The sequence below is a fragment of the Erpetoichthys calabaricus genome, chromosome 12 (genome assembly GCF_900747795.2).
Source record: "Erpetoichthys calabaricus chromosome 12, fErpCal1.3, whole genome shotgun sequence".
Taxonomy (NCBI): Eukaryota; Metazoa; Chordata; class Cladistia; order Polypteriformes; family Polypteridae; genus Erpetoichthys; species Erpetoichthys calabaricus.
Window position 1 is genome coordinate 53,828,109 of NC_041405.2, and position 19,233 is coordinate 53,847,341.

Below are 19,233 nucleotides of genomic sequence, written 5' to 3' on the forward strand. Positions count from 1 at the left end.
TTGAAAGACCATTGAAGCCAGTCCTAAAAGTAAATGAGAGAGAGTGGCAAAAAATGTCTATTTCTGTCTTCTGGAAAGATCACTTGATGGCCAAAGAGATGAAGAATATCTGAATGATATTATAACTATGTCTATTTCTCCTCATTTTCTTCAAACAAGACCTTTGGCTTTTCCAGGAACCCTTGGATAGAAACAACTAATTCTTGACATTTTCTTTGGTCAGATTGTTGGTTTTCAGTGAATCTGAAAAATATTTTAAATGAAGCCTTGCCGGTAATCTTCCATTTTCTTATTTTTCTTCAAGAAGTCATTTTGGGTGGGTGTCTAAATATTATGTTATTGAGGAGAGCTCTGCCAGCCATCAGCAGCTTTATTTTAGCATTTGCTCTGCTACTATGAAAAGCTCCCTTCTCATTCATTGAGCCTTTGTTCTAACAAAATCTGACATTACTAAAGTAGGCATCTGAGAACTTAGCATAGCCTGGACATTTTTTGGACCAGCATATTCCAGTTTATTCTCAGAGAAATCTGAAGCCTGTAGTGTAGTCACAAGGAAGGAAAGCAGCTCTAGATGGGGACACCAGTTCATCACTGTGCACATGCACTCTCGCACCCACCCACACACTCTTTGGCATATGAGCAGAAACTCGCACAGACGCAGGAAGAAAATGCAAACCTCACACCAATGGTGACAGGACTGAGATTTGATCCCAGGATTTTGGAGTTTTGAGGTACCCATCTAAACACTGTGCCACTTTTCTATCCTGAACATCATGTCAAAGGGGAAATTACATTAGCATTGAAAATGTGTCCACCATAGTAAAACATGGTGTTCCATATGGTTCCTGTCGTGCTTTCAGCATGAGATAAAAGCATTTTTTTATGATACATGCGGAATCTGTTTTTCACACATCCTGGAAAGGGAATGACTGTAAGTACGTTAAAAAAAATACTTTTTGAAGTGTGTGAAACGTAAGCTTGTGGTGCCCTTTTCAGTTTTTATCTCTATCCTGGCAGTAGCCTCTGTTCCCTAGTCAGTCGGGAGTTGGAATGCGCTGTTATCTGAGATTTTCTTCTTGGCTATAAAGTTAACTGTTGAGCAGTTGAATTTGTCACATTGTGAAAATGCCAAGCCAGTCTGTTTTTCATGCACTGCAACAGTCTGAGCCTCCTAAGCCTTGGGCCACTGGTGCCTCTTTCAGACAAAAGCTGTTTTTTTTTATTTTTGCCATGATTTATAAAAGCGACAGGATTCAAATTTAAAACATACTGTATTTTCTAAATATGCCAGAAATAAGCAGATAAAGAAGTAGATTCAGTTCAACTATGCTAACATTAATTTCTTAATAAATAAGAAATCATGAAATGAACTACTTCCTTGTACTTTTTGGCTGGATATGAATGGACAGATTAATTATTTTTCCTGACATCCCATCCAGGGCTGGTCCCTTGCCTTGCAAATAGTGATGCTGGGATATTCTGTTGTTCTGCTGTGAAGCCATAATGGAAACAGAGGGTTAAGAAAATAAATAGGACAATTCCTTTCTTTTTCTCATCTTTCTCTATGACCTGGACAATGCTTACTTTTTTAGTTTAGTACTTTTTTTCCTTTTTGCCGTGTGCTTAACAGCCGTTGTATTCAGCGTTTGATTAAGCACTTTAGATAATGGATATTTTTTTTTGGTTTTGCATTAACACACAGTATTTAAATTAACAATCATTGTAATTGCTATACATTCACAATGGCCATAAAATTAATAGTGGTGGGCAAAGGTGTTTTTTTTATTTATTTTTTTTAACTTAACATATCACTATACTTCAGCTGATAACTGAGAAGTATGTTGGACAGCAGTAGACCAGATATGCTTGTGAAGACACTCACAATGTGAACTCTACTGCTTATTTGTCTTTCTCATGTTTGTGTAGGAGGAGAGTTGCTTCTGTTGGAGATGTAAAGAGCAGCGGGGTTGTTAATGTGCTCTTCTTTTTCATCAAATGTATTTGTTACTTTTTCTTTCATATGCTGTTTTACCCTTAAAATATTCACTTTATTTATGCGTGTTGAACATTCTTGTGGCCTAACTGTTAAGTGTTTGAACTGTGGACCACAGCGATTCAACTTGTAATTATGACTGTTTGCAATGCTTTGTGGGTCCGCCTGAACTTATTACTCATCTGTCCATATTCAGACTTTCTTAATCCAGTTTAGGGTCATGGGGTCTATCCTTGTAGCATTGGGCACAATGCAGGAAACAAACCTGAATTTATCATAAGGCTGGCTCACTCAAGCACTCACATTTTTCATACCTGTCTACTTTAGGGAATTACTCTAGAATGCCCCCCCCCCCCCCCCCCCCCCCCCCCAAACACCCATAAGTCATTGTATTCACAGGTAGATGGATAAGGTCAGATTACTGCTGGTTTGGACCAGTGCCTCATATTAATTTCCACAGCCTGCTTGCTGTGAATTACAGTAATCTGTAGTGTGTGTCCATAATTGTCAAGGAAAAACAACTATTGCATTAGGAACATTTGAAATCTAGGGCAGAATTTGGGCAGACTGAATAGTACTCCGTACAGAAGGCTGTCCTTGTGCGTCCAGAGTCCTGTGAATACCGACGATCATGGTGATATCCAAGAGGACAAGCACATGTCCGCATGGGCTGATCAACTACTCTCTTGCCATGAATGTTTAAATATCTTTATATAAATCTGTAGTGTAAATGATACTAAGAACAGTTGTCTCCCTTAAGACAAGTTTCAAACCAGATGTTAACACGTTGGTTGACCTTCTTAACTCCCTAGGGAATATTAAGTGTAGATTATGACTTGATTAGATAAGTTCAAGCAATCTTTCACTTTTTATTTTAAACTTACCCCTTCTCCATGCAGAATTGTACATTCATTAACTTTAGTTTCCTGAAGCCCTTCTATAATGGCTCGTCTGTGCTGCCTTGCAGCCCTTTAAGAAGCAGCCCGTGCCACCACAGTTTTCCTTGCTTTGGCTGCCTGCAAGCAGAAGGGAAACCAAAATAATTGTGTTGCAGTGTATCAGTGAGTCCCATTAAACATCATTCCAGTGATGTGGCGCTGCCCACTGCACGCTTCTCTTTCTGATCTCTGATCTCTTTCCTGCCATGTTGGTTGCAGACTGCAGCCATGTGGTGAAGCACCAGCTTTTGAGGCAGCTGTAAAAACCATATCTTGGTTTGGACAAAGGCACCAGTACAGTGCGGTTAATAGAGTCTATATTTTATTTATGCTTGGAATCACATGGTTTTCCTTTGAGAAGAGCACTTTGAATGAGCCCAGCTAAGTATGTGATCAGGAAAAACCACATAATAAAGAGCAGTGATGATGGAAAATGCTTCACATGCCTGTGGAATGCTTTAAAACGCTGACAACAGACAAATACTTTTGAATGTTAAATAGCTGATGTGCCACTTAGCTTGAAGATAAGAACCCTTTCATAGCACAGATTCATGCAGTTACAAGCTATAATAAATAAATGAATACGCCTGCGGTGGTATAGATCAAGTACAGTCAATGAAGACTTACTTTGGGAGATGTTGCTTTTTCCTCCCACTTTTATGAAATATGCACTTTTGTGGTTTAACTTGAGCATCCCTTTCAAAGCTGTGCTAAGCCACTTGAGCAGACTTCTTGATTTCTGTAGGTGTCATAGATGGCATAGGGGAGAAAGAAAACTTTATTTTTTTCCCCTTTTCGTCATTTGATGGAGTTAGGGAATAATGGCCAAAACATTCAGTCAGCATGACAAGAGGCTGAGGCCGCTTCTGCTGACCAAGCTGCCCATTTTTGCACAATGTCAAATCCAGGTTAAGTTGATTAGTAAGGCCTCTTTATTTTTTCCTTTGGAGTGTCACAGTAGTTAACACTGATTCCTCACAGCTCCAGAATCCTTGGTTCAAGTCCTAGTCGGATGGAAATGGATGCATTTCACCCACTATGCATGTTAGTTTTCTTTTCATACTTTGCTTTCCTCCTTCTTTTCAAAGAGGTTTAGGTTCGACTGATTGTTGGCTCTAATTTGACATGTTGGATGTGAAAGGGTTTGCACTGTTTTACACATGACATTTGCAGGATAGGCTCTGGGCACCTGGGGCAGAACGAGTGGGTATGGAAACTGAACAAATCAGTAATGCAGATCTGACCATCCACAGAATGCTCAATTAGAAACAGTGTATTTATTTATTTATTTTAGACCACAGAGTAACACAGAAATTGGACACTTAGTTTTATCTTGTTCCTGTGTTCTGACTTACTTTTGGGACTCTTTATTTTTCTTTCACAGTTCATGTACATACTGTTATTGATCTGTGAATGAGACCTCTGTCATGCTTATACATTTACTTGTGTTATTTCCACTGCTCCCTAACACAGGTAAACCCCAGTACACCAGTAAAATCGATTCTATGGGTCCCCGTTCATATAATTCGAGAAGAGTGCAAGTCATTTTTAAAATGTTTGACATGCTGCATCAAGCATAGGAAGCCAGTCCCTTGCTGTTCCTTAACAACCATTCTTTCCTACAGATGAGTGTGAGCACATGCATGCACCATGAGTAGTGGCTGCCATCATTATTGGCCAAAATGGCACTGTACTGCCAGAACACCACAACACATCTCTCATTGCTCAACAAAATATCAAATGGAATCCAGCTGCAGACTTAAACAGCTATGCTTCATTGACGAACTAATCAAATTACACACATCCAACAATGTTTAGCTGCCTTTGTATTACACATATTATGTTATGTGACACACCAAGTCATTTCCATCTTATCCAAAATGCCCATAAGGTTTACCCCACGTGTTGTTTACATAAAACATCCTCGAACTTTGGTTAAGATTTGGGCTATGAGCATAGACAACTAACAAATAGATATATTGTGTAGTAGGAGTATCGTATAGTGTTACTTGGTTAGACGACTCTTGGAGCATTCACAGTGTAAATCGTGTGACATAAGCATGCAATCCTATAGGCTGTTCAGTGGAACTACTGAATTGCAGACCTCAGAACTTCTGTAGCTAAACCCTTCTCAAAATATCTGCTGTGTGTGGTGAAGTGTCTTCAGGGGTCCGTGGTATGATCAGCAGACCAGAGCAGGTGTAGTATAATTTTTAATAGTGCAGCTCAGACTTTGTGAGTGTAGGTGTGTGTGGAAGGAAAGCCTTGTGGTCTTGGAGTGCTTAACAAGGGAACTGGCTGATTACTCATTCACCTATGTTGGCGCGGCACAGCCATCCCTGATTAGTGCTCCGTGGTTCATTACTCACAAGGCTATGTGAAAAGGTCTGAGTAGGTCAGAGAAAATTTTTAAAGAGACAAAAAAGAAAGATGAGGAAGGAGAATAGAGGAAAGAGTGGAATCAGATGTGCAAACCAGTGCGGGTTGAAGGAGGCAAGCTGTCGGGGTTGCCCCGTAGTACAGCGAGATAAACAACGCCTCAGGGGAGGCTGGAGTCTGTGTGTGTCCTAGCCAATGCCAAATTAGGTGGCTGGGTCGATAGCCAGTTGGAGGACCACATTCACCCCTGTCTTTACTTTGGTCTTTTGGTTTTAACTATTCATTTATTGAGCTTATTTATTGGATTTTTAATTTCTTCACTATCGGCACTATTGTTTTATAGATTATAATGGACACTTTTTTTTTTTTTTTTGGAATGAAACACACTTTGCTTCTTAAAACTTGTGTTCTCACTTCCCCTAGTCCATCCTTGGTTATTACCATTGATGTCCCAGGAGATGGAAGATGCTTATGGGTGTGGGCACTCAGCACATCACATTGTAAGAGAAAATGTCTCCATTGAATTAAGAGAACTTTATTATCACAAAATGACAGGCAGACAGACATCTATTGAGTTAGCACATGAAAACACATGAATCTAACGGCATTTAAACTTTAAAAATGAACAACACAGAAACATAATGCATAGAAAAATGTACCTTCTGTTAATATATCTCTCTGCCTACACAGGTGTGAAGTGGGGTTTAATGTGGTGTTTGCATACATGTGGTAAAGTAGGATTAGGTGCTATCTTGATTCATTTGCTGTTGGGACAAAAGCACCTGTGAAAAAGTACACGCCATTAAATGTTTTCTTTTTTAACGTAAGTAAATATATCAAAATTTGATTCTCATTTAAACATTATTTTTAGATAAGGGTAATAAAATGTAACACACATTGTCTTATTTGCATTTTGTAGTACATTCTATAATACTTTTTCCACATACAAATATTAAGTACACAATTACATTCATCATTTTTCATTACCTCAAATACATAAAATTACAATTTGGTTTATTTAAAACTCTGACATTTAATTTGGTTTGCTTTTTTTTTTCCTCCCAAAGTTGCAAAGATTCAGGAAATATGCCTCTGCTTTTCGGAGGTGGAAGTAATTAATTATTATTGCCGGTTTTTGGCACTGTCTTTCTTGGGCAAGGATATGCGTTCCTGTCTCTGTTCACTGTGGCTGCTGTAGGTGGAGTGTTCATGCAGACTGCAGCCAGTGTAAAGGCAGCTGAATTGGAAGTGCTTGAGTAAAAATCACAAAGTAATGCACATATCAGTTGCTGTTTATCACAACACAGCCTTTCAGCTTCAATGTCCCCAAGATACAGATGCCTGTGATGTGAATAATATAAAATGAAACAAGTTTCCATTCACCCATACTGAGATTTGAGCAATGTGCCAAATGCCACTAATAAGACAAACTTTAATATATTTTTTTTCCTATTTCTGGCTTTGACCACGTCTTCCAGTTTAACTTCAGAAAATATAAAAATGAGTCTAGAGTAGTGTGAGTGATGATGGCTGGAAAATCGTTCCCATCAATAACCTAAAGGCGGGGGGTGGTCCTGAAAATATAGTTTTAAAAATGTGGTATGGTATATTCAGTCACCCAGTGGCCATTAGGTTTGTGAAAAATATTCTCAAATATGAATTTAGAGTTAGGCATTTAACTTCACACTGCTTTCATACATTTCTCTGGCGTTCTTAACTAACTCAAGTTGTAGTGCTGGACTGTGGCAGGGTCTTGCTGACCTGATTGGTTCATAGCACTTATTAAACTTGACTGCATGAAGAAGTAGCCATTTTAGCTAATAAAATTTCCTTTAGCCTAACTCTGCTGTAAAACACAGAAAAGAAAATTCAGTTCTCTGCCTGTAAAGTTTGAATTTACTTCTAAAAAGTGAAACATAACAATGGAAATGTTCCAATCTAAGAAATTTCAACGAAAGATTTCACTGATGTTGAAGCTAATGTCAGCACTACACTGATAAGTGATTTGCCAGCTTGTGTTTTTGTTACTAAAAGTGCCTGTTCTGCACAGTGCTGCTCAGAAGTACGATGTAATGTGACAAATGTTTGTGTGTTATGTACTGTATTTTCATATGATACTTTTCATCTACTAATGTTGTTCCTGTGTCAAGCAATATGTTTTGTATAGCTAAATAGAGTTTCCAATGTATCGGAGTAAGATTTCCTCATTCAGCCAACAGTGGAGTATTCAGTATTTGCATGCATTTATTGACCATGCCTGTAGATGAACACATGATTGTCGCATATGTTTAGGGGGACGAAGTAAAAAGGTCACCCCACTTTTTAAAAATGGTGAAGTGTCCTAAATATTGCAAAAGCAATATGGATACAACCTATTTCTGATAGCTGTGCTTTGCCATGAGCCAGTACTTGGGCACAGTCTCTGCTTCATATTGGACATATGGTGCAATTTCACCTTTCTTCTGGTGCTTATTGGCCACCATTGTAATTTGCTGAGGACAATGCAGATTTTGTTTTTCTAATTTGTATATAATTATTCATTTGAAAATACAATCTCTGGAGCGAACAATGGTGTGCCACTTTTGTAAAAGGACAGCTTTGACTTCAAAACTATTAAACTTCATCTTTAAAGATGAAGTTGCTAAGGGTTGAGTCTGCTTACAACTGATGACTTTTTAAAGTTGATGAAAAATTATCCAAAGATGGCTTAGTATTTATTTAAAAGGGAGGTGAATGTAGAGATTTATCTTTTTAGACAATTTTCTGAAAAGTGTGTTTGAGTGATAGTCAGTTGCAGCCCTTTGTTGGCATCAGAATGCAAAAACAGAGTTGATCATCCAACACATCACACCCTGGATCTGAATAAATTAACATATTCATTAAGTTTTAAAGCTGCTTTCCAGGAGCATCTTTTTATTTTAAACCATTCACATTAGTTCTTGAAACAGACAAAAAATAAACACATAATTATCAACTTAGCACCGTGAATCAGAAGTTGTTACCCACTTTTGCAAAACACTAGTGACAGCAGGACTCTAGCACATCTTCTGGTGCTGTAAATACAGCACATTCGTGTTCTAAGAGCTGTTTCAAGTAAGACTCCAGTTTTATTTCCTCATTCCTTTTTGTCATGTGAAATAGTGTACAGTCCTTGGCATTATTTGAGAAAAACTATGTGTGATTGTGTCACATTTTAAAACTGAATTTTTTAGTGATGCTGGTAAACATTGTGACCACTGTGTACATTCTATATGGCAGCTCTTTCATATTTGTTTTGGTATATGGCTGTGGGAGGTACTAGCATTATTAGTCACTCCATTTTTGAACCCAATGTCTAACCCAGGAAAACTGGCACACTGTGGTAACTGTCCCAGCACAGGTTTAGCAGTAATATCAAAGTGAAACATTTTATAAACCTTTTTTTTTGCATAGGATAGTTTTCTTTACATGTCCAGGGTATTTTTCTGAATTCTTTCAATAACAAATAAAGTGCTCCTTTATGAGCACTTTTTGGTAACATTTCTGTTTAATGCTAAAGGTTTACAGCATGGCTCGTAATTAATACATAATTAATATAAGTATTTTTCTGCAGGGTGTGTCTGATAGTGATGCCATGATGTCATATATTTACTTTCATTCCCAAACACCCCCTCCTTAGACATGTCCCATGTGCCTTTGATCAGTGAGGTCCTGACATAAAGGATTATAGACAAGCAGTTGCAGTACCAATGCTGAGCACTCACTTTAACATACACCACAAAACCGGACCATGAAAAAGGGCAGCTGTACTGTAGAGGAAACGTTTGCTGGCTACACCCATGGCAAGCGTAAGCTAAAGCAAACGGCAGTGAAAGCTGTCTTCAACAAAAGGGCAGACATCTTCAACCTGTCTCTCTCTATTTTCCATGACATAAATTCTCCTGCCTTTATTAAAAGGGTGGAGTGGTGAGGTTACCAAAATATTCTCACGAAGAGCTTTTACTGTTTCCCCTAGACACATCGTCTTTAAATCAAGAAAATTGCAATATAGTAATGGCCATTAGCAATTACATTGGCAATAACAATTAATCTTTGTCACAATAGCTTAATCACATTATTTTTATGTTATACCTACCTAGACACTGTTTTCATTATATTGCAAAATATATTATTCACTAGTCAGTAATCTCCCTAATACATTAGTCACTTTAAAGTTTCATTACTCACTTAGCTAATCTTTATTGTATATAGCACTGACAGCGAGAACACTGTCATCAGCAACAAGAATTAATACAATAAGGGCACTTAAAATATCCGTGGTCAAACCTACCTAACTCAGATGGATCCTGTCCCAGCAGCACCAGGCAAAATGCAGGAATCAACCCATCAACAAAATATTCATTGTCCTGTAATGGATAGGTACACCATCTAGGGTTGGTTCTTACCATGCACCCATTGTTGCTGGGATATGCTCTTGCCCCAACACCCTGCACTTAATATATATGTTATAAAATGAATGGAATAATATTTATTAAGAGTGTTGATAGCTAACATAATTGATCACGTTTCACAAAGACTATTAATCAACTGCCACGTAGCTGTAGTTAAATTGATAAATATCTGAGTTTAAGAATAGTAAAATGTTTTTTTAAATTGTTGGAGATCCTAAATATCTGCAAATATTATTGTGTTATGTTAATGCTGTATTAAATGCATACTTGTAAATGTAGTCCTTCTCATACAAGGTTTTTCCATCCATCCATCCATTATCCAACCCGCTATATCCTAACTACAGGGTCACGGGGGTGTGCTGGAGCCAATCCCAGCCAACACAGGGCATCCCAGCCCACCGCGGTACAAGGTTTTTATCTTTTGTCTTTCTGCCAGGCAGACTCGTATCCCAAAGCTCTGTGCTTTTGTTGCATCCCACTGCTGGCCAACTGTGTTACTAGCTAGCATTGCTTGTTTGTTTTTTTTTTGTTTTGTTTTTTTTTTAAAAACTATTTTTATTTTTGAAAAGCATATCATTATAATAGTATACTACTCAATGAAACAAATAATAAAAACATAACAGATAAAATAATTTACATCAAAACCAGTACAGAGAAAACAAATGAAAGATTAAATGTGTGTGTGTGTGTGTGTGTGTGTGTATGTGTGTATATATAGATATATATATATATATATATATATATATATATATATACACACGCACACACTACCGGTAAAAAGTTTTACACCACCTCAGTTTTTGTAGTTTTTATGGAAATGCACACAGTTAAATGTCTTAATGTTTTATGAACATTAGCAATGAACAAATAAACAAACGCAAATAAAAAAATTAAGTCAAGGAATCATTACGTGTACAAAATTTTATTCAAATTTTGGATTCATCAAAGTAGCCACCTTTTGCTGATATAACAGCTAAACTGTGATAACCCTTGTGATTCAGAATCTAAGTTACTCTGTGCAAGTCAACACTGTGCCTCCAGTACAGTGGTGTGAAAAACTATTTGCCCCCTTCCTGATTTCTTATTCTTTTGCATGTTTGTCACACAAAATGTTTCTGATCATCAAACACATTTAACCATTAGTCAAATATAACACAAGTAAACACAAAATGCAGTTTGTAAATGGTGGTTTTTATTATTTAGGGAGAAAAAAAAATCCAAACCTACATGACCCTGTGTGAAAAAGTAATTGCCCCCTGAACCTAATAACTGGTTGGGCCACCCTTAGCAGCAATAACTGCAATCAAACGTTTGCGATAACTTGCAATGAGTCTTTTACAGCGCTCTGGAGGAATTTTGGCCCACTCATCTTTGCAAAATTGTTGTAATTCAGCTTTATCTGAGGGTTTTCTAGCATGAACCGCCTTTTTAAGGTCATGCCATAGCATCTCAATTGGATTCAGGTCAGGACTTTGACTAGGCCACTCCAAAGTCTTCATTTTGTTTTTCTTCAGCCATTCAGAGGTGGATTTGCTGGTGTGTTTTGGGTCATTGTCCTGTTGCAGCACCCAAGATCGCTTCAGCTTGAGTTGACGAACAGATGGCCGGACATTCTCCTTCAGGATTTTTTGGTAGACAGTAGAATTCATGGTTCCATCTATCACAGCAAGCCTTCCAGGTCCTGAAGCAGCAAAACAACCCCAGACCATCACACTACCACCACCATATTTTACTGTTGGTATGATGTTCTTTTTCTGAAATGCTGTGTTCCTTTTATGCCAGATGTAACGGGACATTTGCCTTCCAAAAAGTTCAACTTTTGTCTCATCAGTCCACAAGGTATTTTCCCAAAAGTCTTGGCAATCATTGAGATGTTTCTTAGCAAAATTGAGACGAGCCCTAATGTTCTTTTTGCTTAACAGTGGTTTGCGTCTTGGACATCTGCCATGCAGGCCGTTTTTGCCCAGTCTCTTTCTTATGGTGGAGTCGTGAACACTGACCTTAATTGAGGCAAGTGAGGCCTGCAGTTCTTTAGACGTTGTCCTGGGGTCTTTTGTGACCTCTCGGATGAGTCGTCTCTGCGCTCTTGGGGTAATTTTGGTCGGCCAGCCACTCCTGGGAAGGTTCACCACTGTTCCATGTTTTTGCCATTTGTGGATAATGGCTCTCACTGTGGTTCGCTGGAGTCCCAAAGCTTTAGAAATGGCTTTATAACCTTTACCAGACTGATAGATCTCAATTACTTCTGTTCTCATTTGTTCCTGAATTTCTTTGGATCTTGGCATGATGTCTAGCTTTTGAGGTGCTTTTGGTCTACTTCTCTGTGTCAGGCAGCTCCTATTTAAGTGATTTCTTGATTGAAACAGGTGTGGCAGTAATCAGGCCTGGGGGTGGCTACGGAAATTGAACTCAGGTGTGATACACCACAGTTAGGTTATTTTTTAACAAGGGGGCAATTACTTTTTCACACGGCCATGTAGGTTTGGATTTTTTTTCTCCCTAAATAATAAAAACCATCATTTAAAAACTGCATTTTGTGTTTACTTGTGTTATATTTGACTAATGGTTAAATGTGTTTGATGATCAGAAACATTTTGTGTGACAAACATGCAAAAGAATAAGAAATCAGGAAGGGGGCAAATAGTTTTTCACACCACTGTAAAAGAAACCCAGACCATCATACTTCTCCTCCATGTTAAACAGCTGGTGTTACACACTGCGGAACTATCCTTTCACCAACTCCACTACATACATACACCCTGTGTGATGAACCGAAGATTTCAAATTTTGATTCATCAGTCCATAAGATTTTCTCCCAATCTGCAGTAGTCCACGGCCACTATTTCAAGGCCCTATTTTTCCTTTAATGAATGCCTTTCTTACTGCCACTTGTCCTGTCAAACCTCCAGCACAAAGTCTCCTCTTCACAGTAGAAACTGAGACTTGCTTTTTTCCAATACTGTTAAGCTGTGCTTGAAGTTGTTGTGCTTTGAGGTGCCTATCACTCAAGCTGGTGACCCTCAGAAAGTTGTTTTCTGATTGAGTTGTGATTTTGGGTTTGCCAGATCTCTTCCTATCAGAGTTTCTTCCAGTTTCCAATTGTCTTTGGATTGTGTAGGACACCATAGTGCCCACTGACAACTTTACAACTTTTTGCAGTAGTGAAAAGTCAAGCAAAATGACACCTTTTATTGGCTAACTAAAAGATTACAATATGCAAGCTTTCGAGGCAACTCAGGCCCCATCTTCAGGCAAGATATAATCCACTTTCTGCAGTGTAATATTGTCCAGGTAGTACTTCAGAGGCTGTAGAAACACTGTTCCCACTCTGCTTTAAGACAGAAATGATCACTTTCTTTTGCACTATTGTATATTGCAATAGTTTTATTCATTCTATTTTCATTAATATTAAAAAAAAGTGTATTTATGAACCTGAAGGTAAGATTTGCTGTCATTCTGCATATTATTTTAGATTCATTTTTCATTGTTGTCGTTTTCAGTTACTTTTCAAGTGACAGTAGTGATGTCATACACAAATGTATAAATCCATTCAGATTTTATTTGTAATGTTATTTATTAACAGATTGTGGTTGTCCAGTTACAGATGTACAAAATAAAGCTGTAGTCTTTGTCCTAAACCTACTTTATTATCAGTATGCCAGTCTACCTTTGAAGTAGCTAGTTGGAGTTGGAAAAGGGTTAACATATATTTGGAAAATGCATTAATTTCCACTGAATGAACATTATCCATTGAATATAGATGACTCAATCAATATCGTAGAGCAGTACCAGGATATAGAGATGCGTAATTTTGAAAATGTTTTTAGATAACTGCTGTCATTATTAATTTCTACAATGTAAGTGTGTAAACCCTGCAAATAATAATAATAATAATTAATTACCTTTTATATAGCACTTTTCTCATTACTCAAAGCGCTATCCACACAGGTGCCTATTCCAGTATCTTTGGTTTCATTTCTAGCATACAGCATTTGTGGCAGTCTATTATTAGTATGGACTGAAGTAATAATTTCTTGTTTATGAAAGTGAAATATTTTTCAAAGAAAAGTTCAAATATTGCATTATTGAGCATACTTTTCTAAGGCCCTATAAGTAGCACATGATGCACACTTTTAAATATTTAACACAAAGGTTGCCCACTTGCATCCTCCATGGTGTACATTCTGACATGGCCCAGGCTGAGTTGTCCACACATGGCAGCTCCTGACTCGTTGCTCCAACCATTAATTTTTCATTCTCTTTTCATTCTCTCACGAGTAAGGTACTACTCTAGTCAAAGGCCACATTACTGAAACCTTTATGAATATCATCAACGGTATCTCGTTTCCTTTTTCAGTTTGTAAAACTCTTCTTTATTACCTCAAAACATACTTGAAAATACTTGGCTTTGCTGTGGGATTACTGTACAATAACCTTCTTGGGTTTTACACTCCTGTGCTCCTCCAAAGGCAGTGCAACATGCTGCTTATGTCTGAAAAGGAGCACATTGTTAAAAATGTGTAAAAAGTTTAAAATAAAATACTCATTGTTCACAGAGGCTCCAGTTTTAAAAACTGGTGTTGAAGTGTGGAGCTCAGCCAAATATCATTTTCAAACTATTAAGTTTGTCATAATTTGGTAAGCGCAAGCAGCTTTTGGAGTTCTTGTTTAACCAGACATCAAAAAGCGGGAACTTGGCAGTGTAAACAATGACACTATTGCTTCGGCATGAGGGTGTGAAGGGAAACTGGCAGCTGTCCAGCTCACCTGTCCATAAGCCATCCCTGAAGACGTTAATCATCAAATCAAGTTTTCTGTGCAGAAAGTTCCTGTTCTGTTTATAAGGCAGAAGCTGCACACTGCATTGTGATTGCCAGCGTTTCATTATGGTGAGCTGTAGTGAAGTACGATTTTGTTGCTTATGTGAATGGTTCGAGGTGGACTATTTGAAGCAGGGTTGTGCTTATAAACTTTATGATGGTGTTACGTGGTTTATTGAGCAAAGTGTCTATTAATGGACTTTATTTGTTTGTTTATCGTGTAGTATTTGATGCGTAAAGACTGTTTAAGTTGGCAGTGCTAGGAATGTTTTTATGAAGTTTTTTGTTCTATAGTTTATATTGGTTTACCTGGTTTGTAATTTGTTAAGAAAGTATTACAAACTGCACAGCAACAGCGTAATTATTGAACTGTGCAGTCACTCAAGATTTTTATTACATTTCACATAAGACTTAGAAAGGAAAAGCATTAATTGCTGAACAAGAGTTCAGTGTATGTTGGGGAAGTCTCAAAAGGTTCAAGTTTTAAGTCTACTGCATGAACATGATAAATATGACAGAATGCAACACTGTTTTTGTCTGCTAGTCTGTGTAACTTCGACATACTGTTCCTGCCCATCTGCAGGAGGTTTCAGTTATTGTTCTGTGGATGTAACTTGAATAGTGAGTAGTGCATTTGGCAGTTTTAATTGCAGTTTTAACAAGCCACTGTTGTCTGTGTTTTGATTTTAAATTTGTAACACCTTGTTCTAATCACATCTGACATTGTGCTGGTTTTACCACCCTGTAGGATCAACCATGCAGTTTGTGCTTGGTGTTTATTGAGCTGTGTTCCTAATAATTTATTACTTGAGTTTTAATAAGGTGGTTAACTAGTTTGAATATATGCAGTTAAGGAAAACATACAGGATTAAACTTAACAGGGTAATTTATTTCACCATTTACAGATTCAGCAAAATATAATACAGGTAACTTTATGCCTTTATTTTAGAAAATTAGTTTAGCCAGCAGCCTCCTAAAGATGCTTGTTGGTTAAGGTTGCTTCATTTGCTTTGATGACATTGAAGATGCTCTTTAACATGACAATTTTAAGGCTGTCGTAATAATACAATGAAAATCATAAATGTTATTTACAACTATTAGTAATGAGAAAGGAATCCATTTTGTTTGCTACAATGGATGCGTACAGTTTTACCATAAAACAACAGCAAATTGAGGACCTCAGATTGAAAAGTGAACCAGAAACTGAATGATACTTTTAGGAGGCTGGAGAAGTGTCTAAAAATTGTTTCTAGGACAGCTGTTGATCAAAAGCAGAGCAGTGGGGTAGGAAAATCTGTCTGTTTTAATATGATACAAGCTAACAATTTAAAATTGCATAAAAGCTAATACAGCAGTATTGCATAGTTTGGCTGGAGTAACACGAAGACTAAATTAGTGTGAAGTAAAATAAGTAACCATTTTTTCACAATCAAATATTGGCTTTTACTTTCGTATAAGAATTGTTTCAAATACACTTGAAATTATATTTAAACAGTAAAATTCACTCTCACAGTCGTAGGAGATTGAAATATGTAGGTGGGAAACATTAAATAAATGTAATCTACTTTTGCCATATACATCAATGTCAAATAATATTGATAAAAATTATCTTGTTTCAATCAGTAATTAATTCTATGGTATTTTAAATATCCTCTACCACGTTAAGCCTCGTATCAAAACTGGCAAATACATTCCTGTTTTGCATTTCAATGAAGAATTTCACACGGACTTAGACTTTTGAGTTACCTTAATGTTAGTAACTTATTGTAAATAAATAACTTAATATGAATAGTTTAATGCAAATAAAATTGCTTTCAATATTTGCTCTCCATCTTTGGGAAACAATGAAAGTTATGGTTGCTTTTGATGTTTGTAACAGAAAAGATCTGAAATGGGCAGCAAAATGGAACTAATTTGTACTGCTTTTTCCATGCAGGTATTGCAAGTTGAATGTAAACAGTTGAAAATTTTGGCATGTTTTCATATAACCCTAAGCTGTGACACCATGTCAAGCACTTACTCCATTGGAAAAGTAAGAATTTAGTTTGTGAAATTAATTTAGCATAGCAATGAAAAGAACGGAGATCTAAACACATGGGTATTGTTTTGTGATGTGGTAGAATAACCATTTCTTCATAACTGTACTTCTCATTATTGTACAGTATGTGATGCTTTTTCATAAGAATTTGTACTGATACTGTGTGTGTTGTATTTCTTCTTGCCAATGCATTATTATGATGTTGAATGATTACATCAAGTGTAAAATGTTGAGCATATTGTCGTGCTGTGCGCCTTTATCTACTCATATAGGTGACCTTACAGTATGTGCTCTCTGAGGCTCATTCAGTTGAATGAATTCAGTTCCTTGTTTATGCAAGGAAGTGATTTGCATGAAACTGAAGGAAAATATACAAGGCTATATTAAATAAAATAGTTTTGATTTTCTTTTGGTTTTTCAATATTTTTTGTGCATTCTTTTGTAATTTTATTTCCACTATTCAATGAGTTTCAGACTTGAACAACTACTACCAACTACTGCCCTGCTTTGCATTTTGAGTTGCCTTTTTTGGTTGTGTTTTTAAGGTTGTTGGGCAAAAATCAAATGTAGATATTGTGATACTAAAGAGATTGTTGTGGCAAGAAACACTCGCCGGAATCACACTAGTTGATTATGTTGGAATGTGATAAGTTGGTAAATGTCAGTGTAAATCCAAAAGGAATTATCTTTTTAACGGAGCAGTGCACACCACTAAGATTTGAAGGCAATAACTTTTATACTCTCATACGAGTTTTACTTTACTCTGTTTAGCATTTTTCCATTTTTTTTTACTTTTAATAGCACAGATTATGCCTGAGAGAAGAAAACTCATAGACACCATTCCTTTCCTTGCATCCATTTTGTGAAGCATCTTTTTCTTTAAATCAGAACTCTGTATAACTGTTCAGTAATTTTAAAATGTTTTATTTGTCATCTACTTTTACATTATTATGTAAATTAATTTGAATGTTAGATATCCAATAACTTGGCTATTGCAATGAAATAGTTTATAGTTTATATAAAACGTGGACTTGAGATACTTTTTTTTTTGTTCTTTATTTCACCTTATACAATTTCTTGTATTAGGAATTTGTTAGTTTTCGCATACCCCTTGGGGTCAGAGTGCAGGATCAGCCATTGTACAGCGCTCCTGAAGTAATTGAAGGTTAAGGGTCTTGCTCAAGGGCCCAGCAGAGTAGGATCTCTTTTGGCAGTGACGAGGATTCGAACCGGCAACCTTCTGGATACCAACACAGATCCTTAGCCTCAGAACCACCACTCCACCCCTAAGGCCTAGTATTTATCAAGACAATTTCTTGTTGCTTTTTCTGTGAGTCACTGCATGTGGCCATACTCTCTTTTGCAACCAGCCATTGATCTTCCGTTATAATTGCTCTAAATAACTTCAAACATAAAATTTGTATTTTTTTTTCCAAACCGTCGTAGGTTTCACCCGATTACTAGAAATGTGTGACAGTTTGTTTTAGGTGGAAAAAAAAAAGAAAGACACTATCTGGATCTGTGTGTCACTCCAGTTTGCTCAACTGTGAAATGTTCTGCATCAGAGGAATTGATGTGCTTGATTACATGAAGCAACATTTTAAATTTCATTTCATTTTAAAATCAAAACAACTTAGAAAAATGTTTCTTAACTCACATGACACTAAAAGATTGAAAACTGTCTTTGTCTGCTTTGAATGCATTACTTCATCACCCAGTCTTACATTTCTGCTTAATGATTCATTGTCATCAATGTCTTTACTAGGCTGTAAATGAGTACTCACTATAATAAAATTTCTGCTCTGTAACAGCATTTTCTTTCATAATAACTGCATATGCCTGAAAGGCAGCCCAGTTCCTGGAAACTGCAAACTTTTTTTTGCTTGTCTGTGACAGAGATTTCTCATTATATAAGGAGAATCTTAATTATAATTGTAACCAGCAGCTTTGTGTACAAACCTCTATAGACTAGGGGATGGCAGGGTTCAGTAATACCAGGTATGCACAGACTGACTGAACATTCAGAGGTGGTCACTTGCTAAGCCCAAGTTTCCAACAACAGCTTTCATTATGTAGAGACTGAGCCACGAGGGTTACAAATAGATGAATGCCTTCTTAAGACTGGCAGGCAGTTCACACCAAAGTATGCATCAAATCCACATGAACAAGAGACAAGATAGGGAAAGGAATGAAAAGATATGTTTAAATCCATAATTGAGAAAACAATTACGAAAACCAGCATGAGGTTAAGTTACACAAAGCAGACAAAAATATAATAAAGGTATCCTTAAACAGAGAAAAAGCAAAATCTTAAGAATAGATCCAAGGTGAAACATGGCAACCTTTTCAACCAAAATCTTTTACAAAGGCCATCATGCACAATGATAGCCAAAAAAGTCTACTTCTTGATTTTTACTGTAACTGTTGCCCTTCTCATCGTGTGATTGTAGTGTTACTAGTGTCTTAGCAAGAGCTACTGATGAGACGATGGGGGCAAACCAAGCATCCAGGGTCAGATCCAAGACTTTGTTCCTATAAGCAGTGACTCTGACAAAAGAAAATTTAAAATAATGTGCAAATGTGAAATAAAAGAAAAAAAAGCATTTTTTTCATATCAGAAAATCAACGGTGGACG

General features: G+C 36.9%; 1 protein-coding gene across 3 annotated transcripts in view; it reads left to right on the forward strand.

Annotated features, from left to right (window-relative positions):
• The window catches only part of amot (angiomotin), a 129,627-nt gene that overhangs the window by 34,892 nt on the left and 75,502 nt on the right, over positions 1-19,233 (forward strand). The window contains exon 1 of one of the 3 annotated variants that reach the window (XM_028815545.2): positions 14,559-14,629. The exons of the other annotated variants lie outside the window; for them this stretch is intronic. Within the exon in view, the coding sequence (XP_028671378.1) occupies positions 14,627-14,629 (3 nt within the window). The 5' untranslated portion in view covers positions 14,559-14,626. Of the gene's footprint in view, positions 1-14,558; positions 14,630-19,233 lie in introns of those variants that run through there. 3 annotated transcript variants of the gene reach the window in all.